This window comes from Cherax quadricarinatus, chromosome 59, assembly GCF_038502225.1.
Source record: "Cherax quadricarinatus isolate ZL_2023a chromosome 59, ASM3850222v1, whole genome shotgun sequence".
NCBI classification, from domain to species: Eukaryota; Metazoa; Arthropoda; class Malacostraca; order Decapoda; family Parastacidae; genus Cherax; species Cherax quadricarinatus.
In genome coordinates this window covers 14384813-14408295 of record NC_091350.1, presented here as the reverse complement: position 1 = coordinate 14408295, position 23483 = coordinate 14384813, and the positions used below count along the sequence as shown (strand labels likewise).

General features: G+C 37.8%; 1 protein-coding gene across 3 annotated transcripts in view; it reads left to right on the top strand.

The window, feature by feature from the left end:
• LOC128698730 (polyprenal reductase) overlaps nucleotides 1-23483 on the top strand; it is a 49554-nt gene that overhangs the window by 3518 nt on the left and 22553 nt on the right. For 2 of the 3 annotated variants that reach the window (XM_053791053.2, XM_053791051.2), the window contains exons 2-4: nucleotides 8549-8697; nucleotides 11685-11891; nucleotides 12391-12513. In XM_053791053.2, coding sequence (XP_053647028.1) covers nucleotides 8549-8697; nucleotides 11685-11891; nucleotides 12391-12513 — 479 coding nt within the window. The remainder of the gene's footprint in view (nucleotides 1-8548; nucleotides 8698-11684; nucleotides 11892-12390; nucleotides 12514-23483) is intronic. The other variant, XM_053791052.2, reaches the window with a different exon arrangement.

Sequence of the window (23483 nt, the reverse complement as noted above, 5' to 3'; positions counted from 1 at the left end):
AGCATCAAAAGTGAACGTGGCCTGTGGCCTGGTAGGCAACGCTCTCACTTCAGACACTAATTATCCATGGTTTGACCCGCAGCAAGGGATCACCTAGCTAGCAATTAGGTACCTAGGTGCTAGTCGACTGGTGCGGGTCGCACCCTGGGAAACAAGATTAAGGGCCTCAATGAAAATAAGACAGACAGTCCCTTGATGATGCACTGCCTTTCTTGGGCTATCCTAGGTAGCTAACCCTCTGGGGTTTAAAATCCGAAGAAAATCTTCAAAGGAGGTGACCAAGCTGACCTGAATAACTATAGACCAATATCTGACTTACCACTGCTCTCTAAAATCTTTGAAAAATTAATTCATGGACGGATCTATTCGTACCTCGTCTCACACAACATACTAAACCCCTGTAAGTTTGGATTCAGGAATAATAAAAGCACAAATGATGCTATCATACACATGCTAGAATTAATGTATACCGCTCTCGAGAAAAAAGAAGTCCCACTGGGAACAGTCGACCATGAATTGCCGCACACAAAATTAGCACACTGTGGTATAAGAGACCACTCCCTCAACTACTTAGTCATGCCTTAGTAACAGAAGCCAATATGTGTACACAAATGGTGCAAACTCTTCCACTCAACCAATCGCAGTAGGAGTCCCACAGGGAAGTGTCCTTGGACCACTCTTTCTCATCTACATCAGTGGCCTACTGAATGCATCACAGCTACTCAAACCCATATTATTTGCAGATGACACAACATATATCTTCTCCCACCCAAACCTAGTCATATTCGCCAACACTGTCAATGCCGAATTGCAGAAAATATCTGCCTAGATGATGACTAATAAACTTACCCTGAATACTGACAAAACCTATTTCATTCAGTTTGGAAACAAAGCTGCAAATGTTCAACTTAACATAATGCTAAATGGATCACCTGTCACAAGACTCGCAGAGGGAAAATTCCTAGGTATCCACCTTGACAGTAGCCTCAAATTCCAGACACATATACAACAAATTTCCAAGAAAATCTCTAAGACAGTAGGCATACTGTCAAAGATATGGTACTATGTTCCACAATCAGCTCTCCTTGCACTGTATCATTCACTCATCTACCCTTATCTTGCATATGGAATTTGTGCATGGGGATCAACAACATTAAATCACCTAAGACCACTAATAACCCAGCAAAAGACTGCAGTCAGAGTGATAATAAATTCCCACTCACGACAGCATACCCCACCAATATTCTAAAGTCTAAATCTGCTTACCATAAAGAACATCCATACTTATTCATGTGCCTACTACATACATACATAGAACAATACATGCAAACATAAACCCTCCATTCAAACTTCTCACCAACCTTAACAGGACACACAACCATAACACAAGACACATCTCTTTTTGATGTACCCCATGTCCATATCACACTGTGTAAAAACTTTATGCATAAATGGCCCCAAAATTTGGAATTCATTACCAGAAAATACTAAAGAAACCTGGTCTGAAAATCAATTTAAGACACTTCTCAAAAGCCACTTAATCACTCTAGACTAAATACTCAATACGAAACTTATCAATAAATCTCCCAATCACCCAAATCTTAAAACTTCAAGCCTAGATGACCAAGTTCATACATTGACTAATACATACTACATTTTTTTTTTTCAACAAACCGGCCGTGTCCCACCAAGGCAGGTTGGCCCAAAAAGAAAAATGAAAGTCTCTCTTTTTAAATTTAGTAATTTATACAGGAGAAGGGGTTACTAGTCCCTTGTTCCTGGCATTTTCGTCGCCTCTTACAACACACACAGCTTACGGAGGAAGAATTCTGTTCCACTTCTCCATGGAGGTAAGAGGAAATGAACAAGAACAAGAACTAGTAAGAAAATAGAAGAAAACCCAGAGGGGTGTGTATATATATGCTTGTACATGTATGTGTAGTGTGACTTAAGTGTAAGTAGAAGTAGCAAGACGTACCTGAAACCTTGCATGTTCATGAGACAGAAAAATGGACACCAGCAATCCTACCATCATGTAAAACAATTACAGACTTTCGTTTTACACTCACTTGGCAGGACGGTAGTACCTCCCTGGGTGGTTGCTGTCTGCCAACCTACTACCTATACTAATACTACATAGTAGTATAAATACCTACCCAAAACAGTATTGCCCTACACCAAATTGTAGCATCCACATACTGTAAAGTAATTTTAGCAGATCACAATGTTATATTCCCATAATATAATTTCAATAATTACTTTTGAACCATTGTCGACAGGAATATAATTGAATCATGTTTCATAAAAAGCATTTTTTGAAAATATGAATATATCCTTTGGTTTATATAAATTAGATTCATTTATAATAAATAGAACTGTTGTACAACTATGATAAATTTATCTAGTATTAAGTAGTCAGTGAGCCATTAAATTGAGTTGGCCCATAATGCCTAGGCATAATAGAGGCTCTCTTTGCACTGCAACCCATTACAGTGGTCCCTTGTTTTTCGTAATTAATCCGTTCCTGGAAGTGTGACTATTATCGAAATTGACGATTTTCAAATCCATTTTCCCCATAAGAAATAATGTAAATACAATTAATCCGTTCCAGACACCCAGAAGTATGAAAACAAAAAATTTTTTTACACGAAATATAGATGTAGTACATACACAATACAGTGGGACATGATGAATGAAACATTAATAGCATAACACTTACCTTTATTGGCAATTCTTCTTAGTGTATGGAAGACTGGAGGAGGGGAGAGATTGGATTAGTTACTGTTTGGAAGGGGAATCCCCTTCCATCAACACCTCAGGTACCAAGTCCTTTTCTGGGGTTACTTCTCTTCTCTGTTTCTTAATGCCACTAGAACCAGCTTGAGAGTCACTGTACACCTGTGACACTAAATACTTGTAAAGAGAGCTCCGTTTCTGGCATCTCTTTAAAACTTCCCTAAAATGGGCCAAGACTTTGTCACTGTGCAAGTTGCCGATATGTCTTGCAACAGCCTTGTCAGGGTGATGTTTCTCCATAAATCTTTCCATCCTACCCCACATTTCAAAAATCTCCTTAATTTCTGAAGAAGGCAACTTCTTCCATCTCTCTTCCTCCTCCTCTGCAGCAGTATTCTGAGCTGCAGTCTGTTGTTGTTCCTGCTGAGGTTCTTGCAGCTCCTCAGTGGTTAGCTCTTCATTGTGGTCCTCCACCAACTCTTCCACATCCTCCAAACTCACATCCAACCCCATGGAACTCCCCAATGCCACAATAGATTTCACAACTGTTATAGGCTCATCAGGGTTAGCCCCAAACCCTTCAAAATCCCTCTTGGACACAATCTGGCCACAATTTTCTCCAAGCAGAGTTTCAAAGTCATGGTAGTCACTCCCTCCCAAGCCTTACCTATAAGGCTTATGCAATGGACGATACTGAAGTGATCTTCCCAAAACTCTCTTAGGGTCAAGTGAGTGTCTGAGGTCACATTAAAGCACCTTTGAAACATTGCTTTGGTGCAATTTTTTTTAAAGTTTGAAATGACCTGCTGGTCCATGGGCTAGAGGAGAGGAGTGGTATTAGGGGGCAAGAACTTACTGTGATGAACCCAGACTCTTCCAGAATTAGGTCATACAAGTTTGGAGGATGAGCAGGTGCATTGTCCATTAGCAGGAGGCACTCGAGATCCAATTTCTTTTCCAGGAAGTAATTCCTCACACTAGGGCCAAACGCTTCATTGAGCCACTCGACGAAAATTTCCCTCGTGACCCATGCCTTATTATTAGCTTTCCAAAACACACACAATTTACTCTTCATAACATTGTTTTTCCTGAACACTGGGATTTTCAGAATAGTACACTAGTAATGGCTTCATCTTGAAACTCCCACTAGCATTAGCACAGAACATGAGAGTCAACCTGTCTTTCATAGGCTTGTGTCCTGGTAGTCCCTTTTCCTCCTGAGTAATGCAGGTGTTCTTTGGCATTTCCTTCCAAAAGAGGCCTGTTTCATCACAATTGATCACTTGTTCAGGTTTCAATCCTTCAGCCTCTAGGTACTCCTTAACCCTTTCAGGGTTTTGGCCGTACTAGTACAGCTTACGCACAAGGGTTTTTGACGTACTAGTACGCCTAAATTCTAGTGCCCTCAAATCTAGTGAGAGAAAGCTGGTAGGCCTACATATGAAAGATTGGGTCTATGTGGTCAGCGTGCGCGGTATAAAAAAAATCCTGCAGCACACAGTACGTAATGAGAAAAAAAAAAACTTTGACCGTGTTTTTGGATTAAAACAGCGACTTTGCACTGTATTTTTGTATGGTATTTATTATTGTATTCTAGTTTTCCTGGTCTCATTTTATAGAATGGAAGACATATTACAGAAATTGAGATGATTTTGACTGGTTTTACGAAGAAAAGTATACCCTGAAATTGAGCTCAAAGTAGCAGAAATGTTCGATTTTTACCAAAGTTCAAAAGTAAACAAATCATGCTATGCGTCCAATACACATCAGCTGGTGAGTCTAATATTCTTTCACAAGTGTGCTGATATTATATACATGTATACCATTTCTACACCAATGCAGTGGTCTGCATAACAATAATTCTTCTATTTTTTTGTGAGAATAAAAATTCAAAGTGGAAAGCAAAAGATTGTAAGAGGGGCATGGGGACGTAACTAATGAACAGAGGAAATGTTATTTTAGTGCCAGGAATGTCTTTCTTGTTTATTCTGGACCCTATTAGGAAATTGGCATCTTTTGAAATTTGTGTGAAATTGGCAAAATTGCTAAATTCTGACCACTGTATTGGATAGTTGAAATTGATAAATGGGTGGTTTCTTGTACTCATTCGATAGAAAAAATGGAGTTCTAGTGAAATAGTTATGATTTTGTCCACAAGTACACTGGAATTGGCCGAAAATAGGGCTCAAAGTGGTCAAAATCACCGATGCATAAACATCATCGAGACCGCTAACTTTGCGAGAGCATGATTCCGTAAGTTTTCCATCAAATTTCATACTTTTGGTGTCATTATGGTCGGGAAAAGATTCTCTATCTTTTCACAAGAATTTTTTTTTTTTTTTTTTTTTTTGAAATTTGGGCGACCCTGAGAAGAAGTCTCTGAGAGGGCCTGTTGACTCTGAAAGGGTTAAAGTCACTTAGGTATTTTGTAGCTGCAATTTTGTCCAAACTGGCAGCCTCACCATGCCTTATCACACTGTGTATGCCACTACGGTTCTTAAATCTCTCAAACCAGCCTTTGCTGGCCATAAATTCACAAATATCAGTACTCGTTGCAGGCAATTTCTTTACGAGATCGTCATGCAGCTGCCTAGCCTTTTCACAAATAATCAACTGCATAAGACTATCTCCTGCTAATTGTTTCTCATTTATCCACACCAATAATAACTTCTCAACATCTTCGAGTACTGGTGATCTCATTATTGTCAGCATATTTACCCCCTTTGCAACAACAGCTTCCTTGATCTCCTTTTTCTTGGCCATGATGGAAGCTATGGTTGTATGGGGTTTGTTATACATTCTGGCCAGTTTGGCCACACTTATGCCACTTTCATATTGTTCGATGATGTTTTTCTTGAATTCAATCGTATTTCTCACCTTCTTTACCAAAGGCCTGGCACTAGGAGCTTTCTTTGGAGCCATGGTAGCTTATTTAGCAGTTGCAAGCACTAAAATGAGTGGAATACATATTATGAAATATTTCGTATGAACAAGTGAGGGGACCATCACTCACTTGTAAACAATGGCACACTGGCTGGGAAGGGAGGGCGAGGCGGCTCGGAGCCATGTGTATGCGTCTGGGACAAACAACGATTCGTGAGTCAAACGACAATTCGCTAACCAATGTTTTGATGAAAATAACGTTACGATTTTCAAAAATTACGACTATTGAGCCTTACGATTATCGAGGGACCACTGTATTATAAATACATAACCTCAATGTACTATTTGCAAAGAAATAAATAAATTTGAATTTGAAACATTGGAAAAGTGAAGAAGGCTCTTCACAGAGATTGTTGTCAGAGTATCCAGGACATTGCAAGTGCTGTGTGAATTTCTTATGGGTCATATCAAAGTATTTTGACTAAATATTTAAACATGAGGCAAGTGGCTACAAAATTTGTGCTTTGCTTGCTGACTCAAGACCAGAGAGAATATTTTCTGGCCAAAAACAACATGGCAATCATCCCCCGCCCTCCCTACTCCCCAGATCTAGATTAGATTAGATTTTGCCACCGAAGTGGCTAGTTTATTGTGCACCCCATATCCATCCTGTGGACGGTAGCGCGAGAGCATGTGGATACACAAAAGGCCTAGGAACTAGGCCCCAAAGGGTTAACAGGAATACATATGGATTTATATCTACATATCTATAGTTCACTTATCTGTTACAAGCAAATTTAGGAAATTTGCTTAGTATATCTGGTATCTTATTTTCATTAATAAGATATCTTGACATGTCACATAGGTTATTATACTGTCTGTCTCTGTATTCTTCAATAAGTGGACAATTAAGCACATAGTGTTCAAGAGAGTGACCATATGCCTGATCACATAATTTACATTTAGTTTGATCATCATCTGTGTGTCTCCCAAACTGCCAGAAGTACTTGTAACCAAGCCTAAGCCTGGCCACTACAACATCAGTCAGTCTGTTCACATTGCAAGTTGCTCCATAAACATACTTACCTACGTTCATGTTATCATAGTGGGTTATAGATCTACTCAGGCTTCTAACTGCATTCCTATAACAATCATCTTCATTATTTACCTCTCTCCTAATATTATTCCTAATGCTAGACACAGTTATACCAAAGTTATATTCTACGTTCTCCTTCTGGATACTCTTCTTGGCTAACATATCAACTTTATCATGAAGGATAATCCAATGTGTGATGGGATCCATAGCAATTGTACATTAATTCCTTTGTCCCTAATTTTTGAGTATCTATACCTGGCTTCCCCAATGAGCATGTTGTTGGAGTCATTATATGAGCCAAGAGCCTTCAATGATGACATAGAATCAGTAATGATGATAGAGTTAAGCTCAGTGTCATAGGTTAGCTTTAGCGCCATTAGGATTGCAAACAATTCAGTTTGCAGTGTAGACGCCCAGTTGTTAATTCTTATGCCTAACTCAACAAATTTATTATCGTTCTTAACTAGGGAGGTGGCAACAAGAGCAGATGCAGCCCTGCCAGAAGACTCCTGTTTAGATCCATCAGTGTATATAACTTGTGATAACTTATTACTACCAGCTAGGCGAAAAATTTCTTCTTGAGCAGTTGCTCTAACAAGAGATTTAAGGAAGGGATTACTAGCAATGAGCTTCTTGGGAGGGACTTGTAGGTATGTGATATTAAATGAACACATCTTCCATGGAGGGGTGAAATGCTCTTGTTGCTTACAGTGATACAGTTCATGCAGGTTATAAAACTTAATGCAATTGCACGTTTTCACAATCCATTTAGATCTGTGTGTATTTACCTCTAGACACTTGGTAAGATTCACTGTGACAGTGTCTGGTTCGTTTCTCAACATTCTAACACCGAGTACAGTGTTAATTTCAACAATCCTATCACTGATACTAGAAATACCAAGCTCCTTCCTCATGTTAAGAACTTTTGTAGATCTGGGACAGCCAAGAATAGTCCTGAGAGCTTCATTTTGCATTAACTCCAAGGGTCGGAGGGAACTTTCTCTAGCTAATATCAACATGGGAGCAGCATAATCAATTAAGGACCTAACAGATCTAGCCCCTTGTGATTTCTTTCTCTTCTCAAAAATAAAATTGGCACTCAAGAGATGGTGTTTTAACAACATGGAGGAGATTCAAACTGAATCCAAGGCCACACTACACACTTAGAAGAGTTCCAGAAATGTTTCAAGAAGTGGCAGAGACACTGGGATCAGTGTATAGCCTCCCAAGGAGAGTATAGGTCGGCCATCACTAATCCGGCAACCAGTTATCCGGTTCCATCAGTAATCCGGCACTAATTTCAGCTAGAATAATTTCAAATTTCATCATCATACTGACTCAAATTTCATCATTATACTGACTCAGATTTCATCATTATACTGACTGAAATTTCATCATTATACTGACTCAAATTTCATCATTATACTGACTCAAATTTCATCATTATACTGACTCAGAAATTGTGCAGATGGTTTAAATCCACAGCAGCAAGCCAGTGGAGGAGAAAGCAGTGATGAAAATGAGGAAGATGTAGCAGAAAGAGTCTCTGTTGATAGGTTAATTAAGTGTATTCTAACCTAATCACTGTAATCCGGCAAACTCACTGATCTGGCACATTACAGGTCCCAATGATGCCGGATTAGTGATGGCCGACCTGTACTTTGAGGGAGGCAACTTCAACCAGGTGATTAGATAAACTTGTATATTTTCTTTTGTGGCAATCCAGGAACTTTTTGATAGCACCTCGTATACATTCTGTATACCATCAAAGCTAAAAATTCATATTCAGTATAGCTTGCAATATTTTTAATTTTATACTTTTTATATTTTCAGATGGTTTATGCATTTTTATATATTTGCTTCTGTGATAGTGACAGTAGCCATAATGCAAATGTGGACCTTGTACGTAATGAGGTCTCCTTTGCCAGCATGGGCCAGTCTTACTCTAGATGTTCTCTCCACACCACACAGGAAACCAACAGGTGCACCATTATTTTCTACATGGCTTTTTATGTATAAAACAGGAAACCTGGATTAATTATGATCGCTCATAGATAATACACTTAACACAGAGTACTTTCCATATGTATACCATGGACTCCAAGATTATATTTGTAATTTATATGATCATGCTTCTATATCATAAAATTTCTTAATATTAAATTGTTATTTTAACTTACAGAAACTGTATTTCATATCTGGTTTTCTATTAAAAAGCATCTTCTGATACCTTTTTCCCCAGTGAAAATAATTTACTATGTAAGTTACTACATATGATATGATACATATGCTATGATATGGTACATATGATAATTGTAATTGTGTGGACCTATACTTAACCCTTTCAGGGTCCAGAGGCCAAATTTCCAAGTGTGCACCAGTGTCTTAAGAATTTTCAAAAAATGATTTTGTTATTTTTTTCTTATGAAATGGTAGAGAATCTTTTTCTGAAGGTAATAAAACAAAAAGTATGAAATTTGATGGAAAATTGATGAAATTATGCTCTCGCGAATTTTGATGTGTCAGCAATATTTATGCACCGGCAATTTTGCCGACTTTGACTCCCATTTTAGGCCAATTACATTATTCCAGTTGACCAAATTCTTAGCTATTTCACTAGTATTGCTTCTATTTTATCAATTGAGCACAAGAAATTGCCAGGTCAACTGTTTCAACTGCAAAATAAAGTGATCAGAAACTTGTAATTTGGTCAATTTAATGCAAAGTTCAAAATATTCCATTTCAAAATAGGGTCCAGAATAAACAATGCAGGCATTTCTGGCACTAAACTAATATTTCCTCTGTTCATTAGTTATATTTTCAGGCTTTACAAATGAATTACATTTTGATTTTTTATTCACATAATGAATTTTTATTCAAACCCAAAAATAGAAGATTTACTGTTATGCAATATTGTAATAATTGTATAAATAATATCACCACATTTGTGAACGTATATTAGACCCACCAGCTGGCGTGTATTAGACGTGTTAGGTCATTTGTTTACTCTTGAACATTGGCAAAAATTTAACATTTCCGCTATTTTGAGCTCAGTTTCAAGCCATTTCCAGTACTAAAACCAATTAAAATCATCTCTGTTTCTGTAATATATCTTCCATTGTATCAGATGAGACCAAGAAATAACAAATACAACCATAAAAAGACATACAAAAAACACTGCAAAGTCACTGTTTTAATCGAAAATTACGGTCTCAGTTTTCTTTCTTACATTATGTACTATGTGCTGCAGGATTTGTTTTATGTGGTGCACACATACCACATAGATGTATTCTCTCCTATCTAGGCCCAAATTTACTGCTCACAGCTTATCCGAGTGAGCTGAGCTCATGGCGTAGATCTATGGTTTGGACCCTCAGCATAAAGCCGTAGATCTACAGCATGGACCCTGAAAGGGTTAAAGCATGAAATCATAGATAAACAAGCGAGGTGTGCAGGTTTTGGGTTGAGGGAGGAGCTGGCTCGTAACTTTGATATTGACTCGTAACACAGAGCAAAAAATCGACCCAGCGACGGCTCATATCTCAAAAAACTCGTATGTTGGGACACTTGTAAGTCAAGGTTCCACTGTATATATGTGTTTATATATTTATTAGTTGCCACTCTTAGGTTATTGTATAAAATTATTATTTTATTAAATTAATAGTACAGTGGACCCTTGACCAACGATGGCATCGTATAACGTTAAATCCGACTAGCGATACATTTTAACGCAAAAATTTTGCCTCGACTAGCGCTAAAAAACTCGACCAACACGATTCGTTCCATTCGAGACGCGACCACTTGTGGCCTGAGCGTGCCTCGCTTGTCCCGTGGGTGCCAGTGTTTACAAGCCAGCCAGCCACCGCGGTCCCATCCAGACATACAATCGGAACATTCATATTATCACAGCGTTTTTAGTGATTGCACCTGCAGAATAAGTCACCATGGGCCCTAAGAAAGCTTCTAATGCCAACCCTACAGCAAAAAGGGTGAGAATTACTATGGATATGAAGAAAGAGATCATTGCTAAGTATGAAAGTGGAGTGCGTGTCTCCGAGCTGGCCAGGTTGTACACAAAACCCCAATCAACCATCGCTACTATTGTGGCCAAGAAAACGGCAATCAAGGAAGTTGCCTACTTCAAAGATTAAGGAAATGTGTGCAGTGTGGCTTAAAGTGCAAACCTTTTTTGATGAAAATCACCCTGACACAGCTACTGCAAGCTGTGTTGGCAACCTGTGCACTGACAATGTTGTGAAACACTTTAGGAATGTCATAAAGGAACGGGAGGTACAGGCCTCTATGGACAGATATGTTGTGCGACAGAGGTCCAGTGACTCTCAAGCTGGTCCTAGTGGCATTAAAAGAAGAAGGGAAGTAACCCCGGAAAAGGACTTGACACCTCAAGTCCTAATGGAAGGGGATTCCCCTTCTTAACACTAACACCATCCACACTCTCTCCTCCTCCCATCCCATCAATCATCACCAGATCTTCAGTAAAAGTAAGTGTCATGTAATTGTACATGTCTTCTTCAGTTTGTGTGTATTAAAATTAATATTTCATGTGGTAAAATTTTTTTTTTTTCAATACTTTGGGGTGCCAGGAACGGATTAATTTGATTTCCATTATTTCTTATGGGGAAAATTAACTTGACTAACGATAATTTTGACTAACGATGAGCTCTCAGGAACGGATTAATATTGTTGGTTGAGGGTCCACTGTATTTAGCTACAGAAAAAAGTTATGTGAGGAAATTGGAGACACCCCAGGAATGCAGTAAATTTTGAACTGCTTCTGATCCAAATGAGACTGAAATATGAATGGTATACTGTATGAGTGTCTTTTTTAAATAATTACTGAACAAAATAAGAGCTACTCCTATATAATTATGTATGTCCAGTAATAGTGTATTATTGTTTAACATGAATGTTTCTTTAGGTGCTGCATTCATTGTAATTGAAATAACAGTGTATTTTCTTGCAGTAAATGTTACTACAGCAGCGTTGGGACTGTCATTACTGGCTGCCCAGATATATAGAAGATTGTATGAGAATCTCTTCATTAGTGTGTTTAGCTCGGGTCGTATAAATATTTTGCATTACATCGTTGGCCACACACACTACTTAGGAGCTGTGATTCTCCTGGTATCTGAGGCTCCAGGGTTTGATGGTGAAGGTGTGTAAAGTATTAATAGGTAAAAATTAGGATTGGATAACAATCTTTTACATATTCTAGTATTGTATATACTGTATTTCTTCACTGATATTACCTGGAGAGGGTTTCAGGGGTCAGTGCCCCCACGGCCCAGTTTGAGACCAAGCTTCATGGTGGAATCAGGGTCTGATCAACCAGGCTGTTACTGTTGGCAACACATAAACTGATGTACAAACCACAGCCTGGCTGATCAGGTACTAACTTTAGGTGTCCGTCCAGTGCAATGTGTTCACATTATCCCTGTTTTAAATATGAAACATAAAGGGACAAAAAAATTCCTTAAGTTGAGTTCATAAAAAATGCTGACCATATCTTGCAGTATTTGCTACCTATAATGTAAATTTTTTTGTAAAATATTGTACAGGTAAATAATTAGATTATGTATTAATGGCATTTTTTTATGTTAGCCAAAAATAGTTGGCATTTGTATTAGGTTTAACTAGCATTCTTTTCATTTCAGAACAGGATGTTTCAATCTCTGGTGTTACGTACTTGCAAATTGTAGGAACACTTGTGTGTTTCTTTGGCTTTGCCATCCAAAATAAAAGCCTACGTTTGTTAGCTGCTCTAAGAAAACACCACGGTAAGACATGTGAGAAAGATAACATTAAGTGAAGAATAATTTCTAAAAAGACAAGTAAGATGAGGTGTAAAGAAAGTCTAAAGGCAGGGTGGCAAAGCTAGATACCATCAGAAAGAATAAAAAGGCACAATTCTGTGACTGGAACAGTACACAGATAACCTGCACATAGGAGACTGAAAGTTATGACATCGTTTAGGTCCAACTTGGACCATTAACCCTTTGAGGGTCGACAGGCCCTCTCCGAAACTCGTTCTCAGGGTCGGCCAAATTTAAAAAAAAAAAAATTATTTTCTCTTATGAAAAGACAGAGAATCTTTTCCCGATCATAAAGACACCAAAAGTTTGAAATTTGATAGAAAACTTACGGAATTATGCTCTCGCAAAGTTAGCGGTCTCGGCGATGTTTACGCATCGGCGATTTTGCCCACTTTGAGCCCCATTTTCGGCCAATTTCACTGTACTAGTCGACAAAAAACATGAATATTTCGATAGAACTCCATTTTTTCTATCGAATGGGTGCAAGAAACCACTCATTTATGAAATTCTACTATCCAGTACAGTGGTCAGAATTTAGCAATTTTGCCAATTTCACACAAATTTCAAAAGATGCCAATTTCTGAATAGGGTCCAGAATAAACAAGAAAGACATTCCTGGCACTAAAATGACATTTCCTCTAGTCATTAGTTATGTCTCAAGGCCCCTCTTATATTCTTTTGCTTTCCACTTTGAATTTTTATTCTCACAAAAAATATAAGATTTACTGTTATGCAGACTACTGCATTAGTGTAAAAAATGGTATAAATATTATTGGTGCACTTGTGAAAGAATATTAGACTCACCAGTTGACGTGTATTGCACGCTTGGCACGATTTGTTTACTTTTGAAATTTGGTAAAAATCGAACATTTCTGCTACTTTGAGCTCAATTTCAAGGCACCTTTCTTTGTAAAACCAGTCAAAATCATCTCAATTTCTGTAATATGTCTTCCATTCTATAAAATGAGACCAAGAAAACTAGAATACAACAATAAATACCATACGAAAATACACTGCAAAGTCGCTGATTTATTAAAAAAAAATGGTCAAATTTTTTTTTTTCTCATTATGCACTGTGTGCTGCAGGATTTTTTTTAGATTGTGCACACTGACTTCATAGACCCATTCTTTCATATGAAGGCCTACCAGCTTTCTCCCACTAGATTTGAGGCCGCTAGAATTTATGAGTACTAGTACGTCAAAACCCCTACGCGTAAGACGTACTAGTACGACGAAAACCCTCAAAGGGTTAACTAGCCACTATTCTGTCCTCTTGTTACACTACTCCTATCCCCACCCCCTCTCTTATGTTCTGGCTCCCTTCCCATTGCATCTCTGGGTGACTACTTAACCCCTTCAGGGTCCAAGGCCAAAATCTGAAGTGGTGCTCCAGTGTCCAAGAAATTTTGAAAAAAAAAAATTATTTTTTCTTACAGAATTAAAGAGTATATTTTTGTGAAGGTAATAAGACAAAAAACAAAAATTTCCGATCAGTACTTACCAAGATACAGTGGCGGGAAGTTGACCCAAAATGACCGGGTGGCGGCAACATCAGTGACTTCCGCAAAACCCCATTTTTTTATTTTACGTTTTTTTATACTTTTTTCTTTTCTTTTCTATTTTTTTCTTTTTCTAATAACATTTGTGGCCTGTGAGGCCAGTATAATGTATATTGTATAAGTGTACACTCATTGTATTCCACGCAATAACTGCACTAATTTATCATTATATTGCTTACAAAACTTGTTTACAAATTTATTGTAAACAAAATGATGAAAATATTAGTGTGGTTATTGTGTTGAATACAACGATACCATATGGTACAATGGTGCCATAGGGTGCATTTGTACCATATGGTACAATGGCACCATATGATACAATGATACCATATGGTACAATATGGCACAATGGCACATGATACAATGGTACCATATGATACAATGGTACCATATGATACAATGGTACCATATGGTACAATGGCACCATTTGGTACAATGGTACCATATGATACAATGGTACCATATGGTGCAATGGTACCTTATGGTACCATATGGTGTAATGGTACCATATGATGCAATGGTACAATGATACCATATTGTTCATTGTACCATATGGTACTGTTGTATTCAACACAATAAACACTAATGTTTTCATTATTATTTTGTTTAAAATAGTTGTTTACAACAAAAATGTGCAAAAATGTTGTATATTAGTAATGTTCTATTATATATTTACAAGTGTACAGGAACCTGACGTGTTCCTCGAGGTGGATGACAAAGCACTTTGTCTGGGAAACTGCAGTCAGTAGCTAGCTTGTGTCGCCACTCACTCAGTCTTGGCTGGTGTCTCATGCCACCAACACCTATTGACCATATGGTACATGGTATCATATGTTACAGGGTACCATATGGTACATTGTACTATATGGTATAGGGTACCATGCAGTACAGGATAACATATGGTGCAGGGTACCATATGGTACAGGGTACCATATGGTACAGGGTACCATATGGTACAGGGTTACCATATGGCACAGGGTACTATATGGCACAGGGTACCATATGGTACAGGGTACCATACAGTACAGGACACCATACAGTACAGGTCACCATATGGTACAGATACAGGGATAACTATTGAAATAAATCACCCTGACTTTTTTGGGTTATCCTAAGATTTTATACGTATGCTGCTATGTATGATAATCTGCGTAATTGTATTTCTGTACACCTGAATAAACTTACTCAAGTGCATGTGGCATCATAAGTTTATTTAGTTATACACAAATAAAGTTACATAGCATAGCATATACTTAGCAGCATATATTTGGAGAACCTAGGATAACCCAAAAAAGTCAGACAAACTTATTTCCATTAGGGTCCCTGTACCCTGTACCATAATGTGCCATATGGTACAATGTACTATATGGTACATTGTACCATATGGTACCATTGTACCATATGATACCATTGTACCATATGATACCATTGTATGACATGGCACCATTGTACCATATGGTACCATTGTACCATATGGCACAATGGTACCATATGGTTCAAAACCATAGAATTTGTCTTCAGCTCCACTTCCATCAGTCTTAGAACTGTAAGTTGTGAAGAGGAGAGTCAGAATTCGCCCGGAGAGTGAGTGGGGAGTGAGAGCTTCCTTGCCGCCAGGCACAGTGGACAAAGCTACTTTGCCGGCGTTCCCACAATGCCATGCAGGCGTCCAGATTTTTTCTGTGGTGTGCACACTGACCACCCAGACCCATTCTCTCAGATGTAGGCTTATCAGCCTTCTCTCACTAAATTTGACGCCGCTAGAATTTTGGCGTAGATCTACGGTTTGGACCCTGAATGTAAAGCCGTAGATCTACGGGACGGACCCTGAAAGGGTTAATGGCTCATATTGGACCAAAATGTTGTCATAAGTTTCAGTCTCCTATGTGCTGGTTGTGTGTGTAATGTCTAGATACTGTCAGTAAATAAGTCATTTACTGAAGGTTCAGTATAAATGTGATGTGAATCTGAGTTTACAGGTTGTTTCTGTACATTCCAAAAACCCCATAATTATGAGCAGCATTTTGATCAAAATTTAGCTATTGTACTTAAAATGGGATTTATAGATGAATTTGATATAAGACAACATAGTGTCTGCATGTGTGTGTCATATGATGTAAGTGGCACTTCTACATAATCCTGAGAATTAATTAACTAATTTTTGTAACACACTGGCCATCTCCCACTGAGGTAGGGTAACCTGTAAAAGAAAAAGCATTTTCACCATCACTCACTCTATCATTGTCTCAGCCCTCTGGTTAATACTTTCAGTAATCCCGCACAGCCTTCTTATCTCCAAACTATGAATTGTCTGCATAATGACACCACATGCTGTCCTCATGAATGACACCTCCACTGCCTCCAGGATCTTTCTCACTGCAACATTCACAACCCATGCTTCATACCCATATAAATGTTGGTACCACTGCACTAGCACATTCCCTCTTTTACCTCCATGGATGACATTCTTTGTCTCCACATATGCCTCACTGCACTACCCGCCCTTTTTCCCCCACGTCAAATCTATGGTTCACCTCATTTTTTCATAGACCCGTCCACTGACTAAATTCACTCCCAGATGTCTGAACATATTAACTACCTCCATACTTCTTCATTTCAATCTGATGTCTCATCTTTCACTACCAAAATTTTTTGTTAGCCTCATCGCCTTGCTCTTTCCTATGTTCACTTTGAATTTCCATCTTTTACATACTTTACCAAATTTGTCCACCAACCTTTGCAACCTCTTTTCAGAATCTCCCAAGAGCACTGTGTTATTGGCAAAAAGCAACAGTGACAGTTTGCACTTTGTATTAGATTTTTTATCTTTTAATACCACACCTCTCTCCAGCATCCTCACATTCACTTATTTTACAGTCCCAGCTATAAATATGTTAAGCAACCATGGTGATGTTATGCACCCCTGTATAGGCCTGCTTCTACTCGTTTATTGTATATACAGTACTTGTTAAAATAAACTGATATACAATATCAGGCTTCAGATTAAAATTGTTTAAGACAAAATTTTGACTCAAGCTGAAGTGTAGTATACTAGGGTAGGAACTGTACTAGTTGAATTTAATTTTATGGTACATTATGGTCAGGTTATATTATCTGTACACTGTTATCTTGCAAGACTGAAATAATTATCAGGTAGTGTTCTTAGACATTTTATTCAAATTCAGATTAAAAGTTTGCTTCTTTGTATAGTGCACAATGTGTAGTTTACATGTTGTAAAATATTGTAAAGCACAAAGAAAGCCACTAACATGCATGAGCATTTTGGGCAGACTAATCCTGATGCTTACAGACTACTTAAAACTAGACACAGGTTATGGAGTGGGCACCTTTTCAAAGACAGTGATTATGTGTGAATGATGTTGAAAGTTTTTTTTTTTTTTTTTGGTTCGCCCTGCTTTAGTGGGAGATGGCCAGTGTGTTGAAAATAAATTATAGAAAAGAAGGGTAGCAAAAATTATATAATTAATAAAATTTATAGTAGAGGGGTTGCAAAAAATATATTACAATTAGTACAATTTTAAGGGTGTGTTAACACTTAAATTAATTTAGTGTTCTTAAGTTAATTGGGATTTCTTGAGTAGTTTCAAACTGGTTCTGTGATTTGGGAGATGAGGTGATTTTTAATTATAGCTCTAAATTGATTGCTGTTCAATTTTTTAGATTCTTCAGGCTGGATTTTTTCTAAGTTTTGGACTCTTTTATCTTCTGGAGTCTATGTAGGAGTATTTACACACAGGATATCAAAAATGTTTATTCCTCATATTTTTCAATTCTGCTCTCCAAGAATTAGTATTTTCATTCAAGATGCTCTAGCTGTCAATTGCCCAATAATGGTAAACATGGAATTCATTCCTTAAAATTGGCACCTAATGAAAATTATCTGCATGTGAAGTGAAGAACATGGTTATGCTTAAGAAACCTACAAACATGCCAGACTTTTTTTTTTTTAATATTGTATTAGGTATGAATCATTACAATTTATCTTGCATTATAGCTGTCATTGCTTGTTGATATGGAAGTATGTATGTGGAGAGGACTGATGTAGCCCTACTGGGTTAAAGTGGATGGCTGTGGCTCTTGTGTTGATATGAATGCAGTTTTTCAGTAGTGTATTGTTGTACTGGAGTGCTCACCTATTCTGTAATGCATCTTAGACCTGCTTTATCCTACAGTACTTTATGCAGGTTATACATTGCTTCAGAGCAATGTTTCTAGATGTGTGAGTTCTCCTTGGTGGAAAAAGTCTGTAACTTTACCAGTAATATGAAATAGCTTATGCAACTGTTGCAATGTTAGCTGTTGTCTAAATTTTCTTCTATGTCATCCTCTTCTGTTATTGACTTCTTTCTCCTGACTGGGAATCGAGCTCCTCCAGAATTTCAACTGTAATTGGTTCATCATCGTCATCTCACAGCTCATATATATCTTCCTCACTCATATCTTCAAAGCACTGACATCTCCCAGTTCTTGACAGAACCACAATCCGATAAAATATCCAAAATCTTTTGATGAACACAAGGTGCAGTATGTGACACTTCTAGAAAATAAATGTAAGTATTGTAGGTGGCAGTAGGAAAGGGGAGGAGCTGCACCTCTTCACAAACACTTGATCTTTAGACCCAACTTTAGTTGGTTCAAAAAAAATTCTCAGAGCATAGTACCCAGATTTTGCTCGTAACTTGATCATTTCATGCTTGAAAATCATACTATCAAGCCTTTTGCACACTATGCAATGTTGAATGCTCTTTTTCAGTTGTGTTTATATAAAACTGCACCAGTAGTATTCTTTATAATTGAGGGGTTTGGAATATTGGCAGTTTGGAGGGACGTTTAATCTGTCGTATCTGAGTGTCTCTGCAAAGACAGTGATTATGTATGAGTTATGGTGAAAGTGTTGAATGATAAAAGTATTTTCTTTCTTTTTGGGTTTTTCTTTCTTTCTGGGTCACCCTGCCTTGGTGGGAAACAGCCGACATGTTAAAAACAATAAATAAATAATCTTTATTTTAAGAACACCTAGTTGCTCGTTTAATGTGTTATTATTGGTTTGAGAATGTTTGCTGTTGAATAGATTAATGTGAAGGAGGGGTGTTAATGTTGCAGTTTTATAACTGTAGCGTAAGTGCACCTCTGGCAAGACAGTGATGGGGCGAACGATGGTGAAAGTTTTTCTTTTTTGAGCCACCCTATCTTGGTAGGAAACAGCCGATGTGTTAATAAACAAATAATGTAGCTAAACCTTAGGAGAGGCCTAATATAAATAGAAAATAAAAAATGTGAGTATTTTATAAAATGCATTAAACATTTATGTACATGCTTGTTTGTTATGTATTTCTTGACTAGATTAGGACAGTATGTATTAAATATCTTTTTTGTTTATGCATTTTTATGTTTTCAAAAAAGGCAGAAATTTAACAAAAGATTTCTTGAAGAAACAAATTTCAGTTAAACTAGTGAATATGACCTTGCAGACTTCTTGAAAATTTTGGAAAGCATGAACATCACTTAAATATTTAACTTTTTTCTTAAACACTTTTTTTTTTTTTTTCAATTTATTCTAATGGGTAGCTCCCTATTCCTTGTAAATCAGAAATGAAGTAAAGATGAAGTTAAAGGCAATAATTTCATGACTGATCCTTGATAGTTTTTTTTTTTTTTTTTTTTTTTTTTTTTTTTTTTTTTTTTTTTTTTTTTTTTTTTTTTTTTTTTTTTTTTTTTTTTTTTTTTTTTTTTTTAGCAAGTCGGCCGTCTCCCACCGAGGCAGGGTCACTCAAAAAGAAAGAAAATCCCCAAAAGGAAAATACTTTCATCATTCAACACTTTCACCTCACTCACACGTAATCACTGTTTTTGCAGAGGTGCTCAGCACACAACAGTTTAGAAGCACATACATGCGTGTATAAAGATACACAACATATCCCTCCAAACTGCCAATATATAGCCGGACTCAAGTCCGGCTATATAAAAATAACCGGTTTCCCTGAATCCCTTCACTAAATATTACCCTGTAGGTAATGATGTAAAATATTGATGGGAAGTAGACACAGTTGCAGTTACTTTCAAGTTTCATTGGCAAAGTTTTGTCCATGTAGTCTATATCAAGTATACATAGTAGAGTGAGGTGAGGATTAAAGTGAAGTGGGCATCAGATCACATCAGTTCCTAAATGTCTCAGTTTAGATGTCCTGCTAAACTGTTCGAAATGCTGATGAAGGCTGATTCAAAACACCTACTTTAAATATCGATCTCCTTGGCAATCAGTTGTGCTCCATGCCAGTTTATCAAATATTTGTGGGAATTTTTGTAGACTAGCGGTATCTGGTAGTATTGGAGGTATCTTTGATATTTAACTTCTGTGATTTTTTTTTTTTTTCCAACATGATGGCCATCTCCCACCAGAAACCATTCATCTCTGTAAGCAGTTACTGTCTACCTTTGCAGAAATGGTCTTATATTCAAGATATTTCTTCCTTGTTATGCCCTTGATGGTAGTAGATGAAGCATTGGCTACACTGAGTTTGCTGTTAGAAAAGATCTTGGAAATGTGTTCAGTAATGGTCATTGGGAGGTACATAGTGCTTCCCAGGGATAATAGTTGGTGGGAGGTACATAGTGCTTCCCAGGGGTAATAGTTGGTGGGAGGTACATAGTGCTTCCCAGGGGTAATAGTTGGTGGGAGGTACATAGTGCTTCCCAGGGGTAATAGTTGGTGGGAGGTACATAGTGCTTCCCAGGGGTAATAGTTGGTGGGAAGTACATAGTGCTTCCCAGGGGTAATAGTTGGTGGGAGATACAAGTGCTACTTCCCAGGGGTAATAGTTGGTGGGAGGTACATAGTGCTTCCCAGGGGTAATAGTTGGTGGGAAGTACATAGTGCTTCCCAGGGGTAATAGTTGGTGGGAGATACAAGTGCTACTAGACTTACGATGGGGTTAGGTTCTGACAAGCCCATCGTAAGCAAAAATATTGTAAGTCGAATATTAACCCTTAAACTGTCCAGACATAGATATACGTTTGCTTGTGTAGCGCTCTGAACGTAGATCAACATTTTATTTTTCATTCCTTCAAAATTGGGGTGATAGGCCAGAGTTGCCTACACGAGAGAATGGGTCTTAACACTCAATGTATGCAGTATTAAAAAATCTGGGACCACTTAGTACCTTCTGGGAGCACCAGTTCAATTGAGTGCCAGCTAGAGCAAATACGTGGCAAACACCAGGGATTCACTGATGTCATGCCGAATTAACACCCCCCTTTTAAGAGGAAAGTAAAAATAGGTTAGGTAAATACATGAGTGGATGTGGGTGGGTGTGAGTTGGACCTGACTAGCTTGTGCTACTAGGTCTGATGCCATGCTCCTTCCTTCAGTGGATGTGACCTGACTAGGTGGGTCATTGGTCTAAGCTGGGGGATGACATGGGCCTGCCTTGCATGGGCCAGTAGGCCTGCTGCACTGTTCCTCCTTTCTTATGTTCTTATGTATTTGGCAGGCCAGCTGGCTGACTTTGGCTGTCTCTGGATGTCTCTGTCTATATCTCTGTCTATATCTCTGTCTGTATCTCTGTCTGTCCATATCTCTGTCTATATCTCTCACATGTACACATAAGTACAGTTATTATACATAGTGTAAATTACCTAGGATAACCCAAAAATTCCAGGCAAAGTGCTATACTGTGCTTGTAGATATAAGACATAAATAACCATGACACAATATGCATTTTTACTTGCTCAGGAATCAGGGAGCGGCTCATAAACCAACAGTTTTACAGCCGCTCCCTGAGACAGAGACAAGCAGACGGAAAGACAGACACAGACAGACAGAAAGGCAGATAAGCAGAGCTAGACAGACAGACAGACAGAGACAGATACAGACATGTTTGTGTGTAATAGTGAAAACAAATAGAGGGTTCCCTGCAGCAGTGCCCATTATCAAGTGTCACTGGGCTGTCAACAGTTTATCAACATGTCATAACACCATTCTTCAAGGAGTTTCACATATACTACAGGCACACACAGGCAGACAGAAAGACAGATAAGCAGAGCTAGACAGATAAGCAGAGACAGACAGATAGATAGATAAACAGATATGTTTGTGTATAACATTGAAAACAAATAAAGCGAGGGTTTCTTGCAGCAGTGCCCATTATCAAGTGTCACTGGGCTGTTAACAGTTTACCATGCTTGTCAAAACACCATTCTTCAAGGAGTTTCACATATACTCCAGGCACACACAGGCAGACAGAAAGACAGATAAGCAGAACTAGACAGACAGATAAGCAGAGGCAGATAGACAGACAGACAGACAGACAGACAGATAGGCAGACAGACAGACAGACAGACATATTTGTGTGTAACAGTGAAAACAAATAGAGCAGGGTTCCCTGAGTGCACATTCATCAAGTATCACTGGGCTGTCAACAGTTTACTGACACTTGTCATAATACCATGCTTCAAGGTATACTCTAGCATGTCTAAAACATTGCTGGGACCTATAAATAACTTTGTATACATTTTTAGACAATAGTAAATATTTAAACCCAGGCAGTGAAAATGTTCACCTGTCAGTGTGATTGTGACTATTCGAGTAATATTTCAGTACCTAATATTAGTGTCAGAACAAAGATTGGCTATGAAATCACAAGAACTATTATAAATTGTAATTATCAGAACATAAAAATATATAAATTAAAATAAAAAAGAGAAAGAAGGGTATATCGGCAACACTTCTTCAAGTGGCAGGAGTAGATGTTACTGTCAGGTGAGCATCCAGTGCCAACTTAATGGTCTTATATCTTGGAAAGTACTGACCCTAAATTTTTTTTATCCTATATGTAGAAAAATGCACTCGTCATTTAACCCTTTCAGGGCTTCCGACGTACTAGTACGGCTAAATTCTAGCGCCTTCAAGTCTAGCAAGAGAAAGCTGGTAGGCCTACATATGAAAGAATGGGTCTATGTGATCAGTGTGCACAGTATAAAAAAATCCTGAAGCACACAGTGCATAATGAGAAAAAAAAACCTTTGTGTTTTTGGTTTAAAACAGCGACTTTGCACTGTATTTTCGTATGGTATTTATGGTTGTATTCTAGTTTTCCTGATCTCATTTTATAAAATGGAAGACATATTACAGAAATTGAGATGATTTTGACTGGTTTCCCAATGAAAAGCACCTTGAAATTGAGCTCAAAGTAGCAGAAATGTTCAATTTTTGCCAAAGTTCAAAAGTAAACAAATCATGCCAAGCATCCAATACATGTCAACTTGTGAGTCTAATATTCTTTCACAAGTGCACTGATATTATTTAAACCATTTCTACACTAATGCAGTTGCCTGCATAACAGTAAATCTACTATT